The sequence below is a fragment of the Megascapheus bottae genome, chromosome 3 (assembly GCF_031878675.1).
Source record: "Megascapheus bottae isolate mThoBot1 chromosome 3, mThoBot2.hap1, whole genome shotgun sequence".
Taxonomy (NCBI): Eukaryota; Metazoa; Chordata; class Mammalia; order Rodentia; family Geomyidae; genus Megascapheus; species Megascapheus bottae.
In genome coordinates, this window is record NC_143511.1 from 83,121,469 (window position 1) to 83,138,828 (window position 17,360).

Below are 17,360 nucleotides of genomic sequence, written 5' to 3' on the forward strand. Positions count from 1 at the left end.
CTCCAAGTCCTTAACTGATGCCCCCACAGAATGTTCTGGGATGAAATCTGTTGGGGACCCCAAGGTAGGAAACTCAGGTGCTGGGATTTGATTCCAGCTCTGGGCCATGGGGTGTTCGGCCATGGGCCTGGGGGCAGGTCCCTGCCTCGTCCTTGGTGGCACCTGCATGATCTTGGCTACCCACTTTCCAGCCCATGCAGGCGCTCCCAGCCCCCTTTTCCTACTTCCATCTGTGTTCCTCAGTCTCTCCTCCGCCTTCTTTTTTTTTTTTTTTTTTTTTTTTTCTGGTCAGTTATGAGGTTTGAACTCAGGGCCTGGGTGCTGTCCCTGAGCTCGTTTTGCTGAAGGCTAGCACTCTGAGCCATAGCACCACTTATGGTTTTCTGGTGGTTAATTGGAGGAAAAAAATGTCTCAGGGACTTTCCTGCCCAGGCTGGCTTTGAACCATGATCCTCAGATTTCAGCCTCCTGAGTAGCTAGAATGACAGGCGTGAGTCAGTAGAGCCCGGCTACCTAGTGGTCCCTCTATGATCCTTAGACGGGACCCACGTCTGAGAGGAATGGAGCTGCAGATGGAGGGGCCGTGGCCCTTCTAAGGTCCCCCTCCAGCGAAGGGGCCCTCAGCTGCTCAGGACCAGAGGCGGCCCTTGTGCAGCCGAGACCCCGGCCCATCAACTGTCAGCAGGCATCATCCTCGGAGTCACTGCGCGCAATGGTCCTCGGCATTAGGGAGTCTAGAGTTCAGGAATCCAAAGCAACATGCAAGAGGGTGTTTATGACTTTGATTTTAATATCATTTTAATATTGAATATGTCACAAGATTTAATGACCAAATTAGTCATTTACATTTTCAAAGATATCTAAATATAAAATCGCTAAAAATTCAAATACAGATAGCAAGCTACAAATAATATTTCTTTTGTTTCTGGAGGGTAGGAGTGGAAGACTTAGAAAAGGGAGCTCCTGCCGGCTGAGCAGAGATCAGAGTGGAGGAGGAACTCGTTAAAACGACCCCTGTGCCAAGAAATACAGTTGACTTAGAGATCCTGCTCAGACATCTCTTCCCATACAGTGATTTAAAAAAATGTTTTAAATGCAGGTCCTCAGTGAGACACTGGCCTATGGCCCTGGCCGGGGACAGTACGAAAGGATGTCCCTGTGAAGGGACCCCGATGAGGTCTGCAGAGGCATCTGGTGTGGCCCAGAGGTGTGACGTCAGGGCGCCCCACTGGTGCGTGCCCTGCTCAGGGATGGGGCTCCGGGATGTGGGCCTCCCCCTGCCCCCTTCTCCCTGGTCAGAAGCAGCTCTGTCCTCTCCTGGGCAGACACTGTAAGGGGAGGAGTCGGCGGGGGGGCTGGGGAGGGGGGAATGAGGCCTTCAAGTCCAGTGAAGCAGGTTCCTCTTGGTCCAGAAAACCTGCACCAGGCCCAGCTGTCAGCTCACCCGCATGAAGTGGCTCTGGCTGGGAGCCCCCCCATCTCCCCAGGCCTCTAAGTGAGAGGGGCTGGGCCACTGGGAGGTAAGGCTTCTGAAAGGGAGAATGTCACAGCCTCGGTCAAATAACACTGGGTCCTCATTCCTAACTTCTGGTAGGATACCTGCCTCCAAATAAACACACTCATTAAACAAATGGCATAGTTAAAACTATCGACTAAGCCCTAAACATTTCTTCTGAGAAATCGAACCATCGCTTTTCCAATCTGCCTGTTCAATATGGGAACAGATTTTAAAGCGAATAACATCATCAATCCTCCACCCCAAAGAATGGCCCATCATTCCGACCGCACGAAAGAGCATACCTGTTTATTAAAAGGAAAAAAAAGAGAAATGTACATTTTTTTGTTCTTCGTCTGCTTTCAGAAATTTGATCAAGTTGCAAGGACGTGTCTGGCATGGCTATGTACAACCTCGGGCAGGGGCGTCAGGCAGTGAAGACGGCTGGGCGGCCTGTGGCTCCTCACCACGGTCTGGTCCCGGGCCACCGCCAATCAGGTGCTCCAGCCTAAGAAGCCCCCACCCCTGCAGATTCCCTCAGAGCCCACCAGCCGCGCATGGGAGCCCTGGCTGGCTGCCCCGGGCCCCTACAGGACATGGCGGGTTCTAGGGCCACCTGGCCCTGGCAGGCAGGCTCTGAGCTGAGGCGACAGATTGCGGTGGAGGCCAGTGTCATTGCTGTCCTGATTTCTTCTCCTTCTGGAAGCTGAAGCTTGTACGTCTGTTCAGTTTTCTTTGTTTTTGAGCAAAATAGTCAGCTCGGGCAGTGCTTGCTCTGGATTCTAGGATGTAGTTAACCTAGAAAGCAAGAAGACAGGGCCATCACTCGCCAGTGCTCCCACTCACCAGGGCAGAGGGGGAAGGGTGGGTGGGCTAAGGGCTGGGGGTGGGGTGAGGTGGGGAGGCAGGTGCACCCTCTCTATCAGACTCCAGACATCAGAGCCTCCTGGGCACAGGGCTGAACCCTGCTTTGCTGCAGGATGACGGGGATGGGGTGAAAGACTCTCTGATCTCCGCTGGCCTGTGTTCCCTTCTTGCTGTGGCCACTTCCTAAAGGGCCACCACTGGTTCCCTGGCTCTGCCCTCGCTTGCTGCCAGTCTGGCTGACATAAGCTCCCTGGCCTGGCTGAAAGCCCAACATCACAGAGAGAAGACTATGGGAAGCCCTCAAGGTCCTGCCCCCTGCAGTCCACCAGCCAGGACCCATTTGACAAAGTGGAGTGAGGCTCAGAGGGGAGGGCCAAGTGGGCAAGGTGACCCGGAAGTCAGGGCCACAGCCATGGGGAGTGTGCCCAGCCTGGCTGCAGGCGGCTGCTGCCTACACACCTAGGGGAGGGAGATCTCCGGGCGATAAATGTTGTTCCCACACTGCAGCATCCCTCACACACCACTTCCTGTACCCCCATGGCCCTCTGGCTGGGCTCTGGAGGGAACCAACACCACCAAGTCTCTAGAAGTTATAGGTAGCAACGTGAACCTGTGCTGAAGCACAAAGCTTCTGCCCATGCTGCCAGTGCTCCCGGAGGGAGGGGCATACGAGCTCTCCCAACCCTCTGCATGGATTGCCTGGTGGCAGGCGGTACGGGCTGGCGTGTGGGTACAGAAGGCCTGACACACTCGGCCACTGCCTCGCCAAGTTACCAGCTGAGAGCAATAAATCATACAGACCTCGCGGCTGAGTGGATGATCTGGGATGCTGCAGACAATGTATGGAAGCAGGAGGTTTTATCATTCTTAATAAAAGCAATCTTTGGATTATATTGTTTGCACACGCAGCCAACCTAGTGTTCTCAGTGTATTTTTGGCACATATAATTTGACAAAAGCATTTTAAAATGATCCTTAACAAGCCAACTATTTCCTAAATTTATTATCTTCAGTGCTTTGTGATAATCACATAGATAATTTTAATGGAAGATTAATGTAATAATCAAAAGATAAAAACGCCCTTTGGTCTGCCATTAGCTGGTTAATATGCTGTGGCTTAAAACTTGCACAATTTTATGCACTACAGAGTGTCTCACTTTCAATGCATTTTACAGCTTAAGGCATAAAAATATAGGGAGTTTTCATGGTCAATAAAGCCACAGCCTCCATCACTCGATCACAAGAAGAACCCAATGTGAAGAGTCCAATGATTCCTCAGAGATTCATCTTGAAGGCTGTGGACCACATGAGAAGGCTGTGGTACTGAGAACCACACGTGGCTCAGCTCAATTATGCCTCAGTTGGGCAGCGCTGGCCCTCTGCACGGCTAAGTTCAAGGAGAGGCTCCTCCCTTCTGTGTTCTCTTGCCCTGGGCCTCTATCTCCTCATCTATGAAATGGGAACAGTTCTATCCACATTCTGTAGAATAGGAGAGATCAGATGAGACAATGTACATAACGCGCCCCTGACACAGCTGGCTTTCAACCAGGAGATGCTGTATTCCTATAGGAGGAGAAGATGAGATGTAAACTCACTAGAAGGAAGGCTGTCAGATGGTAATAGTGCCAACATCAACTTCTGGCTCTTTACTTCTTCCTTTAATTTCAGTTTTAAAAGTCCAAGGCCAACCCTGATGGCAAGAACCTCTGATGGCAAAAAACACTCCTGCCAAACTGCTGACCCTGGCTGGGACTGGGACCTGTCACTTGGCATTGGCACAAAGTCACACACTGACCCAACACTTCTGGGAATGGTGGCTAAAGCTAAGTATTTAAATTTGAATCAAAAGAAGAGGAGCAAAGTGAAGTCTAATTTTCCATTAGGCCTGTGATCATTAGTGTGAGCAAAGTGAAGTCTAATTTTCCAGTCATGCCGGGGCCTGCTACACCCTGTCTCTTGCACCATGTGATAATTCTGTGAATGTTTTGAGATGAAAACAGACATTTCAGGGGAGGCGACAGGCCTCAGGGAGTTTGCAGGAAAGCATCTGCTTTGAGGGAGCGTCTGGTCCCGTAAAATGATTTCTTTGCACTTGATCTTCCACAGTCTCATATTGAAGTCATAAACCTGTGTTTCTGTCATCAATCTGCTGTTGTGAAAATTATTTGGATGTCAAACACAGGATTATAATTTTACTAGAATCCTTCTCAAGTCTTGAATATTTTAATGCTGGCTATAAAAATAAGTCCAGTCCCATGACGGGATGCTGGAAGATTTCTCTACCTACTCCCCAAATACCTGCAATTTCTTGGGATTTGTAAGCTGGGTGGTAGTTAGGACTCTGGGTGGACACTGGACTCAGCCTGTGCTGGGAGGGGGCTCTGGCCAGGTGGGCTAGGTGTCCCTTCTTCCAGCCACCCGACACACCACTGCGCCTCCCCCAGCAGTGTGTCATTTAATCCAATCTAACACTGCTGTAGACACCCTGCGGCCCTGGGGTCCTGGTCTCCTAAGCTTCTTCAAGGTCATCCCATTGTTGAAATGACTATGTGCATTTGGGGGAGCAAGAGCATCATCTTTGCAATCTACCACACCTAGGGCAAGTTCTGGTCCTGGCCAACTTACTTATTTTCATCTAGGCAATGGGAACTTTCACCCACCTCCTGAGGTTGGGGATTCAATGTGACTGGCTGTGGCACGCCTATGTCGAGCCTGGGTGTGCCCACGGAGGCCTAGCTGCTCCCATTATTATCCCTCGGAGGTGTGTCCCTTAGGAAGAGGAAGACTGGGAAGGGTTAGCACCTCTTCACTGATGGTGGGGTGGTACAGGCAGCAGGACACGCCTGGTGCCTGCAGGGAAAAGCTCGCTCTCTGGTCCTAGTGCCTCTCAGCAGGGGCAGCTACGTCTTCATCTGATTAAACTGCCTTGACTTGCCTCAGGGGAGGCTTCTTAGTTTGCAAGTGTCTGAGTGTGGCACACAGACCCCTAGCCTGGGGTGGACCTGGCTCTTCTTAGGGCTGTATGGCCTTCTTCTGACCCATTCCTAGACCCCCAGGAGACTCTCCTGCCAAGCAGGGACCTCCAGCCCCTCTTACGAAGCTGCCTTTCAGTCATTGTTCGGGTTCAGCTTCCTTGCCACCGCCCACATCCAGCTGTTTTACCTTCTACACACCCACAGGGACACTTCTGGGACCCATCGTGGCTCTGTGTAATTTCCTTTCCGTCTTACCCTGACTCCTCTGGCAGAGACAGAGCTCTGGGAACAGGCGCTGACCTGTCATTGTGGTATTCTGAGCGCTAGTTTGGCACACGATGTTTGATGAGGATGGTTTTATGGCATCTAGAACGAGCTGGGAAAATCATTTTAGCACAACAAAGGCGTCTTGGAAACAATCATTTCCTCCACAGGCTCCTGAACAGGTGGTGGTGGAAACATGGCACAGGAAGGGAACAGATACAGGAAGAACGGGCCTTGTTGAGGGCTCAGGCAGGGGCAGCCACTGCCTCAGGCTCTTGAGGCCCAGGGCCTGGTGCCCAGCAGCTGGGTAAGTCCACTCTCTGTGATGTGGAGCCAGGAGCCGGATCCCCACACCGGCCCACCCCTGGGTCTGCAGGGTGACACTCACCTTGAGTACAATTTCATTGACGGTAGCAGCATCAGATTCAAAGTAGAGGTGTTTATAGTCGTGATTGCTTAGATACGTGAGTTTAAATATTGCGTGACCTGGAGAGAGAGAGAGAGAGATGGGTGGTACTGAGGGGTTCTGGTAAGTTACAGGGGTGGGGGGCCCTATGTCTTCCTGTCTCAAGTGGAGGCTGGGCAGTGACTGTTCTCTCCTGGACTGTAGGTTTTCTCATCATAGGTTGGGTAGAAAATGGACAGTTAAAAAGAGGAAAGAAGGGTCAGGTGTTGGAGGCTCACATCTGTAATCTTAGCTACTCAGGAGGCTGAGACCTGAGGATTGTGGTTTAAAGTCAGTCTGGGCAGGAAAGTCCGAGACTCATCTCCACTTAAACAGAAGAAAAGTGGAAGTGGAGCCATGGATCAAAATGAACAGTAGCCTTCAGTGAGAGAGCTCAGGGTCAGCACCCAGGCTCCTTTCCAGTTGAGAGAGAGTGCCCTGTCAAGGAGGGCTTTACTGAGCTACTTCTATAGGGCAATTACAGATTACAGGGAAACGGTGGTATTTTTAAGGTGGAAGGCCAATTAACCCCAAATTATTACTCTAAAAGGGAAATAATGGTGTTTAAAGTGAAATTAATGAGTAACAGGAAGGAAGGGAGCTCAGGTCTTGGGACTTGTGGGGAAGCCAGAGGCCTGTGGTCATTTCCCTGGAAGGATGGGGAGACCACAGGGCTCTAGCACCTCATAAAGCAGACTAACCTCAGGACTCAGGTTTTCTGAATGCAAATCTGACAAAAGTCCAAATTCCAACCTGTTCCAGGCACTTACAGTAACAGCATTGCTTCTGGTATGGCTGCTTGGTCTAGTCTTATGCCACCTACTGCCCAGCCTGCCTCTGGCCAGCTGTACCAGGCTCTACCTTGTCCTGGTGGCCTCTCACCAGCCTGCCCACCTCTGGCCAGTGTGGTCACCTGGTGCCTCTGGGACATTCCAGAGCCATACTGCTAGGAGCCTGTGGCCCAGCTGCCACACCAGCAGCCCGTCATGTCAACACTTTCTGTGTCTGTCCTTTGGAGCAAACATGCCAGCCAGATTTTCTCCCCTAAATGGAGGCAGAGAGACCAATTTGTGTGACATGGCACAAGGACAGACTAAAACAAGGGGTTTTGGGGGTCCCAGCCCCAGGTGAAGCTCCCCAGTTTCCCAGTGGTCCTTGGGCTTTGCCAAGAAGTTCCTTCTTCACCTTAAACACATCTAATGCTGGACTCCCCGGTGAGTCATGAAAAGTGCACCTCTCAGGAGAGACATGGCTGGCGCTCCGTGAGCCAGTTCTGACCAAGGAGCACTTGGAATATGCGTGCTGGAGGCCCCTGCATCCGGCTGGAAGCCACCCTCCCCGTGGTTCCAACAGACCTTGGGGCTATGACTTGAAGTCCACACACTTCCTATTAGGCCTCTTCACCTGCGTTTTTTAAATTGAAGCAATGGCTGGTCACCATTATTAATTAATAACATATCACCCTTATTACAGTAAGTTCACCTCTTTCCCGGAGAAATCTTCTTGGGACTTTATTTACAGTAGCTAATTTTTCAGATCTCCCAAAATAAACTGATATATGTTATACATTTGTGGCCAGAAAAGTTGAGCTGCTGATATTTTATCCTGGAAACATCATTATGATATACTAATTGTAACTATAAATCCTCCATTGGAAAAAAAAAATTAGCTAATCATTTCTGGAAAACTTCACTTTTAGTCACTTGACAAATTTAGCTGATTTTAAATTGTGGAACTAAAATGTTAAGACTCCTTGACTGGAGGCTAATGACTGTTACAGTTTCTTTTCAGGATGTGACTTTTGGAGGACCGGGCCCTGGGGCCTTGGTGGTGATGTCACCATGCAGAAGGACAGTACAGACACACATATCAGCCAGGCTGTGACCAAGCAGAGCCATTGATGGAGGACACAGGGCTGTGAAGGACAAAGAGAGACACCCCCAGAAAGCCTCAGTGCTGACATGTGGAAACAACAGACACAAACACCAGGGCCTGGGGCTAGAGGACCAGAAGGTCTTGGGGAGGCCCATAGACCCGAAGCTTCGGGGTTCACTGGCCACTCTGTTAAGTGATCTCACACATAGTCTACACCACCTGCTCCCGCTGGCCATGACAAAGCAAACATCAGGATGTGGGAGCAGGGTTCGCCTGCAGGTGCCATTGCTTTCTGTGGTGGCAGCACACATGCATGTATGACACCAGCATGCACAGGTCTAGGTGCCTCAACACTGCCCCTGGGAAAGGGGCACGGAGAAGCTTGTCAATTGTGGGCTGCCAAGGGAGGGCTATGGTTCATCTGCACAATGGCCATGTGATTGAATAAGAAAGAAATCTCCGTCAGGCTTCTGAAAGCCACTCCCACTGGTGTTTCACTGCCGGTGTGGTGGGGGGAGCAGGGGAATGAAGAAGAGCTGGTCCTCTGCAGCTTGTGCATCACTCCACGGAGAGGGAGGGAGACCGACAGGGTGCTGTGTGGAAGCCTTGCACTGTGATAATTCCATTAGTAACGAGCCTGGAGGGCAGCAGCCATGATTTTACCATGCTGGACCCGAGGCCCAGGGAGGACTCCTTCCTCAATCAGTCCAGACTCTGCCAGGAACACGGGGGTCAGGCATGACAAGGGTTAGAAGCAAGGAGGCACAAGAAGCCACAGTGGCAACTTGGAGGGGAGAGGCTAGTGTGGTCTGGAGCAGGGCTCTGGGTCAGTTTCTCTTGTTTCTTGGCTGGGAAAGGGAGTGAAGGGGAAAACCCAGCAGTACAGCCATCTGAGGGAGGGCAGGAAGTCCCTGGAGGGCATCAAGGAGTGGGGACTCGGCAGCTGGTGGGTACTGAGGGTCTGAAGCAGAATAGTGAAGCACACGGATAAACTGCATCTCAGGGAGCACCCCATGGTCCCCAAAGCCACGGCCAGTCAGGTTTGCCTGGACGGTTGTAGAAAGGATGTTGAAATGGGAGCTGACTTGAGGACCACGGGACTTTTACAATAGAATGACAGCTAATAATCGGAACTTACACTTGTATAACCTCTTCTAGCTCAAAGCCTATATATCCCAGTATAACAAGTTAATTGACCTCTTGCTGGAAATGAATCTGCCAATAAACACAAGTAATTTATGCTATGTGATAAATTTTCACAGAGGTGTCTGTGAAAATGAAGAAAATGACTTTCTGGAATCTGAAAGTCTATTGTCTCCTCCCTTGGCCTGAGCACCTCAAGGCTCCTCTGGGTAAGGGATGAGGAGGGTGAAATGACTTCCTCAGCAGCGGCCCACAGGGCATCTGTCTTGGGGCACTAGAGGGAAGCAGGTGGGCCTCTTACTTTTAAAAATTCAAAGAATACCAGCAGTTTTCAAAGGAAAGGGCTACAATATACCTCTATAGAAACACAAGCTGAGGAAAGGTTATCTATCAAAGCCTAACATTCAAGTTAATTCTGATTCTGTACTGTTACATTTGGAAATTAAGGCTAAAAGAAAGTGTGAGATACTGAAGCAAATGCATGAGGCCTAGTGTTTGTGAGGTGAACACCAGTGATGGGAAGTAACGGGACAGTTCCTGCAGGAGCCTAGGCTTGCCCAGGGTAAAGGAGATGGCAGCTATCAATCACAACTGATTGCAACAGCGCATGCACGTGAGCACACGCGCACACACACACACACACACACACACACACACACACACACACACACACACACACACACACACACACAATGATTCTTCCTCATATACTCCCTGCAGAGGCAGAGCTCAATGGTGGCGGTAATTCTTCCAGTTGCAATGGACCTGATAGTTGGAGAAAATACTGTTTGGAAGGTTTTGTTTTTAGCTGGGTCTCCATGGCACAGGTTTGAGTCTGCAGAGCTGTAGAAGCAGTGTAAGGGGAGGAAGTGTAGCAGTCAGGCTCAGGTCACACACTCAGGGAAGACAAGCAGATGAAACCATGTACCTGCTGTGACTACTGGAATGGAAATCTGGATGTGTAAAAATGTGTTTACATTTATGTATTTTTTTTTCAAAGTAAACCAGAGAAGATGGAATATAACACAAAGCAGAAACTAATTAGCAGCACAAATGTCACAAGTAGAGACGTTTGAGCTTTTGTGCTATATATATTTTTTTGGGGGGGGCTGCAGTTTAACTAAAATAAGAGGCTGTGTGGTTAAAGCAGTCTCTCTGGGGGCAAAGGAGGGAGCAGCTGTCTTGGAAAGGCTGCTATGGTCTGAGATAGGCCAATAACTCGGATTCCAATAAAGGAAAGTGCTTTGGGAGGGAGGGTCCTTCTACCCCACCTGCTGGTGCCCACAGAGGCTGGCACCAATGGTCAGAGCTGGGCCTTTAGGTCGTCTACAAACCCACCTTTGCCCAAATGGCCAGGGCTCATCACTTGCCAAGAATACCAAAAATAAATGGAAATTTTCTGTTAAAATACTTATGAAAACATATGAAATCACTAGAATTTTAGAAAACAAACCCATCTCATCCACACAGTGGTGCCTGGGGTTGCTTTTCTTGCCAGCCTTTCATTTTTGCATGGTTGAGCTGAGTGTCATTTTCTTAGGTGAGCACTTTACCTGAACTGCCTCTAACAGGTACATTTGTGCTACCATTCCTGCTAGGACCTCTGTTGGACATCTGGTTGCTTCTAAAATTAAAGTGTTATGAAGGTGATGGATCTTTGAAGATTTGCATACTTTCTCAGCTTCTTTATGTCAGATACGTACTTTTAAGAAGCTGGGTTTCATATGGAAAATGATCTATGCGATGGGAACAAATGAAGGAAGAGGTGACATTGACTAAAAAAGAAATGCACTTATTACCTGACCTGTCAACCAGTAACCCCTCTGTATAGCACCTTAATAATAACAATAAAGCTGGGCACTGGTGGCTCACACTTGTAATTCTAGTTCCTCAGAAGGCTGAACTCTGAGGATCACAGTTCAAAGCCAGTTTGGGCAGAAAAGTCTGTGAAACTCCTATTGGCAATTAATCATAGAAAAGCCTGGAAGCAGAGCTGTGGCTCAAGTGGTAGAGTGCTTGCCTTGAGCAAAAGGAGCTCAGGGACAGTTCCTAGACCCAGAATTCAAGCCCCAGGACCAGCAAAACAAAACTATCTCTCTCTCTCCCTCTCTCTCTCTCTCTCTCTCTCTCTCTCTCTCTCTCTCTCTCTCTCTCTCTCTCTCTCTCTCTCTATATATATATATATATATATATATATATATATGAGTATCTGATCCCAGAACTGGGATCTGATCTTCCTCCTGTCTAGGGGAAGGTTAGAAACCCCATTGGAACCCAGCCACGTTTATGTGGGCACAGTTATGTCTTTCTGCAGGCCCTGGCAGGAGGGGCTGCATGGGGCTCTCTGGTCTCAGGCTGGCCTTTCACTGTGAGAAGCAGTGTCTGCACGGAGCTTTAGTTCAGGGTGATTCAACTGGCAAGCAGTGGTACTCTGCCCTGAGCTCCCATAGGGGCAGAGGCTCTGGAAACATAATCACTTTCTTTTCTTTTTCTGGAGATAGGTTCTTGTGACAGCCTAGGCTGGCCTCCATCTCACAGCCTTCCTGCATCATGCCGCATTGACCTCTAGAGCAGGGCCTGCACTGGACCTACTCACACTTCTGTCTGTATGTTTTACACTCTCCCTTTCCCTCTCTGGTTTCTTCCTATAAACATAATTAAGTCTCTCTAATTATAAAAACTCCCATGGCAATGTGATTTACCACCTTCCTCCAATTTACTGAAAACACCTCAGTAACGTCACTGTGCCCTCAGTGTGGCATCTGATCCCTTCTAAGTCCCTGGCCCCTGGGTTTCCATGGAGCCACAGTCACCTAGTTCTTCAGTCTATTACTCCAGGCAAGGTTTCTCCTATTTCCTTTGCAACCTTCTCTACCTGGGTCTTGCCTCTGAATGGCAGTCTCCACTCTCTCAGTCTTCTCTAACATTATCTGTTAAGCCAGCCCCCTGGATTTTAACTACCACATACAAGTGATTGTGGAACAGGTGTCTAGCATAGACTCTTCTTCAGGGTCTCAGCCTGCCAGCGGGTTCAGCTTCCATTTACATAAGGCCTATACCTTACCATGTCCACAGCCAGTGGCAACACTTCCTCTTAAAGCAAAACTCCATTGGTACAATCAGGGGCTGCACACATGCGATCAAGTTCCAGGTATTAGATATTGAGACAGTTCTCATGAGCCCCCTGCAGCCTTCCACAGTCCTTGTCCAGGGGCTGATCATGACTGTGTCTGAGTCCTCGCTCTGACTTTTCTACTTTTCATCAAGTCTTGTTTAGATAGAAGCATCTGATAACAGGAAGTGGCTACCTACCTACCTAACCCCCTCCTACTCCCAGCCACCTACCTAATCTACCTACCTACCTACCTACCTACTTACCATTTGTCATCTATCATCTGTCTCTCTATCTACCAATGGCCCATCCACCAAGGTTTCATGTCTGTGAACCATTGCACATCACTACTGGCCATACCCCTACATCAGGAGGCATATTTTAATGCTTCCTTGAAGGTATAGCATATTTGACAAATAACAGTTTTTTTAAAGATTAGATGTGGCATGGAAATTCACTGGTAAACATCCCATATTCTTTTTTTTTTTTTTTTGCCAGTCCTGGGCTTGAGCTCAGGGCCTGAGCACTGTCCTTGGACTTTCTCAAGGCTAGAGCTCTACCACTTGAGCCTCAGCACCACTTCTGGCTTTTTTCTATGTATGTGGTACCGAGGAATCGAACCCGGGTCTTCGTGCATACTAGGCAAGCACTCTACCACTAGGCCAAACTCCTGACCCCCTTCTTCTTCTTCTTCTTCTTTTTTTTTTTTTGTGGGTCATGTGGCTTGAACTCTGGGCCTGGCTATTGTCCTTAAGCTCTTCAGCTCAAGGCTACCACCCAGGAGCCACAGCTGCACTCCTCCTTCCCCTTTTCTAGTGGTTAATTGGAGATAAGAGTCTCAAGGTCTTTAGTGCCTGGGCTGGCTTTGAACCTCAATCCTCAGATCTCAGCCTCCTGAGTAGCTAGGATTACAGGCGTGAGCCACTGCGCCTGGCTATGTCCCATATTCTTTACATCCTCTTCCCATAACCTACTGGTTGGTCTCATATTTTGAATCTTTTCCCTTTGCTTGATTTTGTAAGTTACCTGGTAATGACATTGAGTTACTCAGATCTTAGACATGCACAACTTCAAGAATTCTAATGTTCAACAGAAACAGCTTGAATTTTATCACTGGCACAAAATATTGTCACTTCTTGGTTTCCTTCAAGTGACACGTTTACTTTCTTCATTTTCAAGAAAAAGGGTTTTGCTCTGGATGGTGATGCTGGAGGTTGAACTCAGTGCCTCATGCTTGCCAGGCAGGTGATACTCCACGTGAATCATGTGCTCAGCTCAGCTTCCAAAGACCCAAGTGTAGAAAACCATCCCCTAGCCCCTAGCCCCCTAGATGTCCCTAGGCCTGCAACACTGAGGTTTTGAACTTAGGACTATATGTTTGCTAGGCAGGTGTTGGGTTGAACTGAACTTCTAGTCCTTTGTGCTCTAGGCTATTTTTTTGTACCAGTAACACAGCTTGAACTCAGGACCTCACGCTTTCGTGCTCACAGCTGCTGCTCTACACTATAGCCATGCCTTCAGTCTGGCATTTTACTGTTTAACTGGAAAGGGAGACTTGGATTTTGCTGCTGGGGCTATGAACTGCTTTGAACTGTAGTCCTCTATATTTCAGCCTCCTTAACAGCTAGAGTTTACACATGTGAGTCATGGATGCCTGGCATTTCTCTAGTTGTTTTGCAGAAAACATTTTTGCTTTCATCCAGGGCAGTCTGGATTGAGATTCTCCTGTACCACTGGGGTGATAGGCAGGCATCACCGTGCACAGCTGCCCAATCTTTGCAGCCAGGATTTGAACATCCACTTTGGAGAACCATAGTTTGATGGTTGTTCTTTCAGGCAAAATACTGTCCCAAGCCAGGTGCTGGTGGCTCACATCTGTAATCCTAACTCCTCAGGAGGCTGAGATCTGAGGATCGTGGTTTGAAACTGGCATGAGCAGAAAATTCTTCATGAGACTCTTATTTTCAATTAACCATTCAAAACTTGGAAGTGGAGCTGTGCCTCAAGTGGTAGAGTGCTAGCCTGGAGCACAAAGAGGCTCAGAGACAATACCCAGACCCTGAGTTTCAAGTCTCACATCTGATAAAAAAAACCCCAACAGAACAAAAAACTGTCCCATGAAACAGATGGCTGACTACTAAGTTATACAAGTACTTTTCTTTCTGGCAAGTATTCTACTTCCATGTGAGCAGATATACTCCTGTAGACCTCAAGAAACAAATTAACAAGGTATCACATAGCATTTCAGTAATCAAGTACTGGCTAAATCTTATTTTTCATCTTTTAGAGAGGTAAACAAAAAAATGAGTTTTGCATCTATAGCATTTCACCTCAAGTTAGTGGGGAGGGGGTCAGTTGATAACAAGTTTGAATTTACAAGTCTCCCTTGGGAGATCTGGTGTACCTAGAATCTCTGGCTTAGAGAGCTTGATTGTGTGATTGTTTGGCTTTCATGTTAGTTTTTGCCTCTACTTCCCATTATCCTTATTATTACATATATATTTTTTGCCAGTCCTGGGGCTTGAACTCAGGGCCTAGGCACTGTCTTTAGGCACTTTTTGTCCAAGGCTAGCACTCTGTTACTTGAGCCACAGCACCATTTCCAGCTTTTTTTTTTTTCCAGCTTTTTTCCCCCCCCTGCATATGTGGCTGAGGAATCAAACCCCGGGATTCATGTAAGCTAAGTGAGCACTAGGCTATGTTCCCAGCCCTGCCACTGCCCTTATTGTTTAATTTTACTTTATTCTATTATTCTTTTGATTTTCCTGCATTTGATAAGCTTTAGGAAGAGAAACCAGATAGCCAAGCATGGGTGAAATGTGTTAGAATGTGATCTTACACTGACTTGGGAGCAGTGGGGTCTTCCACATTGGAGAGACCATGACTGTTACTAAGCACGTGTAAGTGCAGACAGGTGGGCACACCTTTCGGCCCAAGTTTCCTTGCTTATAAAACATGAGTCATTTTTTCTCCCAGAGATGCTGTCAGGATCCATATGTCCAGTGAGCTTAGACTTCTATAGTAAAGTGCAGATAAACCAACAGTTACTGTAAGAGCTAGGCAACACATGGCCTCAAATACCAGGCTGCTTCTATTGTTTCTACTTCCACTCTCTAAGACAAGCCAATCTCTTCTTTAAAAGGCCAAAGGGGAAATATTTTGGATTTTATAAGCCAGAGGCAAAATGAATGATATTTTATAGATACTTATATATAAGAAGATAGAAAAAAAGTTTCCCTTTTCTTGACAAAAATATAACTGACTACATGGTAGGGGGAGATAGCAATGCAGGTTGGCTAATAATATGCATTGTTTTCCTTTCATTAAGAAAATAATATTTTACCTAAATGGTATTCAGAATTAATGTTCCCTGTCATCAAACCAACTACAGATTTTTTTCGGTTGGTTGTAGGACTTGAACTTTGAGCCTGTGTGCTGTCTCTGAGTTCTTCAGCTCAAGGCTATCACTCTACCACTTGAGCCACAGAGCCTCTTTCAGTTTTCTGGTGGTTACCTGGTGATAAGAGTGTCATAGACTTTAGTGCCCCGGCTGGGTTTGAACCATGATCCTCAGAACTTAACCTTCTGAGTAGCTAGGGTTATAGACGCAGGCCACCGGCACATGGCCATCTACAATTTTTTTTGTCAGTTCTGAAGCTCGAACTCAGGGCCTGGGCACTATCCTTGGGCTTTCTCAAGGATAGAGCACTACCCCTTTGAGCCACAGCACCACTTCTGCCTTTTTTTCGGTGTATGTGGTACGGAGGAATTGAACCCAGGGCTTTGTGCATGTTAGGTGAGCACTTTACCACTAGGCCCCTACAAATGTTTTAACAGCAAGAACCACGCATAGCTCATAATCCCTGAGGAAGGAGGATGCAGGCCTGATTTACTCTATGGGCCAGTTTACCAGTCCCTGCTCAAAGCCTCCTAGATAGTTACTAAGAGTGACACTGTAGGTGGTATTAATTTCATGGTAAACACTTGGGTTTCCATCTGGTAATGCCACTCTTCCAGTACCTGTAGTACTGGGGCTTGAACTCAGGGCCTATTGCTTCTGTTCACAGCTGGTGTTCTACCACTCGATCCATTGTCCCAGTTCCAGTCTTTTGTTGTTAAAAGGAGGTAAGAGTCACTTGCATTTCAGAACCCAAGTCGGCTCTGGACTATGATAGCTAGAGCCCCAGATCTTCGGATTCTCAGATTTCAGGTCAGCCTCTTAAGTAGCTAGGACTATAGGTGTGAGCCATGGTAGCCTCTCTTCCCCCAGCCTTCAACGTTTCTTATAGTAACGGTTTGGTGGTGACAAATTCTTTCATCTTTTGATTGCCTGAAATGTCTTTATTTCACCTTTATTTCTGAAGTATAGTTCACTGACTGCAGACGTTCAGGTTGGCAGATCTTATTTTAGTGTGTTACATGTCATTCCATTGTCTCCTGGATTGCATTACTTCTGATGGGAAGTCAGCCATCATCCTAATCTTGGCTGTTCTTTGCAGCACAACTTCTTTCTTTGGCTGCCTTTGGAACCTTCACAGGTTCTCAGTAATTTGATTACAATGGGCCTTGATGTGGTTTTCTTTATGTTTATCCTGCTTATTAGCCTTTGTGGGGCTTCCAAGATTGGTATCTTGATCCCAGTTAGTTTTTTCCTTCCCTCCCTTTTGTTTGTTCCTCCCCTTCTTCCCTCTCTACTTTCCTTCCTGATAGGGTAGTGGACCAACCATCACCATACCAAAAATGATGCTCCAAAATCTCTTGATATCACTTCTTCATGAACCACAGAAGTTTCCTTTGGTAGACACAAATATATTGTTGCTTTAAGTCACTACATCTTGGGGGTAATTTGTTATGTAGCAATAGATAGCCCGTTTGATGATCTTTTTTCTAATCCTCTAAATTTTCTCCCATTAGTGAATGTTTTCAGAAATGATTATTTCTCAGCTCTAGAATTTCCACTTAGTACTTTCAAATAGTTTTTACTTCTCTTCCTTTGAGTTCTTATTTTCCTTTACATCCATGAACATATTTATAATAGCTATCTTAAAACAAACCTGCCTGCAAATTTATTGCTCTTGCCACTTCTGGCTCTATTTTTATAGAGCTATTTCAGCTTTCCACCTGGTTACAGAACATGTTTTCTTGCTTCTTTGCCCATCTAAAATTTCATTAAATGCTGGACAGT

General features: G+C 47.5%; 1 protein-coding gene across 6 annotated transcripts in view; it reads right to left on the bottom strand.

Moving 5' to 3' along the window:
• Nucleotides 1-1,776: 1,776 nt before the first annotated feature.
• Mapkap1 (MAPK associated protein 1) overlaps nucleotides 1,777-17,360 on the bottom strand; it is a 233,782-nt gene continuing 218,198 nt past the window's right edge. For all 6 annotated transcript variants that reach the window (XM_090330646.1, XM_090330643.1, XM_090330642.1 and 3 more), the window contains exons 11-12: nucleotides 5,989-6,086; nucleotides 1,777-2,293 (exon numbers count right to left, since the gene is read on the bottom strand). In XM_090330646.1, the coding sequence (XP_090186772.1) occupies nucleotides 2,168-2,293; nucleotides 5,989-6,086 (224 nt within the window). In that variant the 3' untranslated portion in view covers nucleotides 1,777-2,167. The remainder of the gene's footprint in view (nucleotides 2,294-5,988; nucleotides 6,087-17,360) is intronic.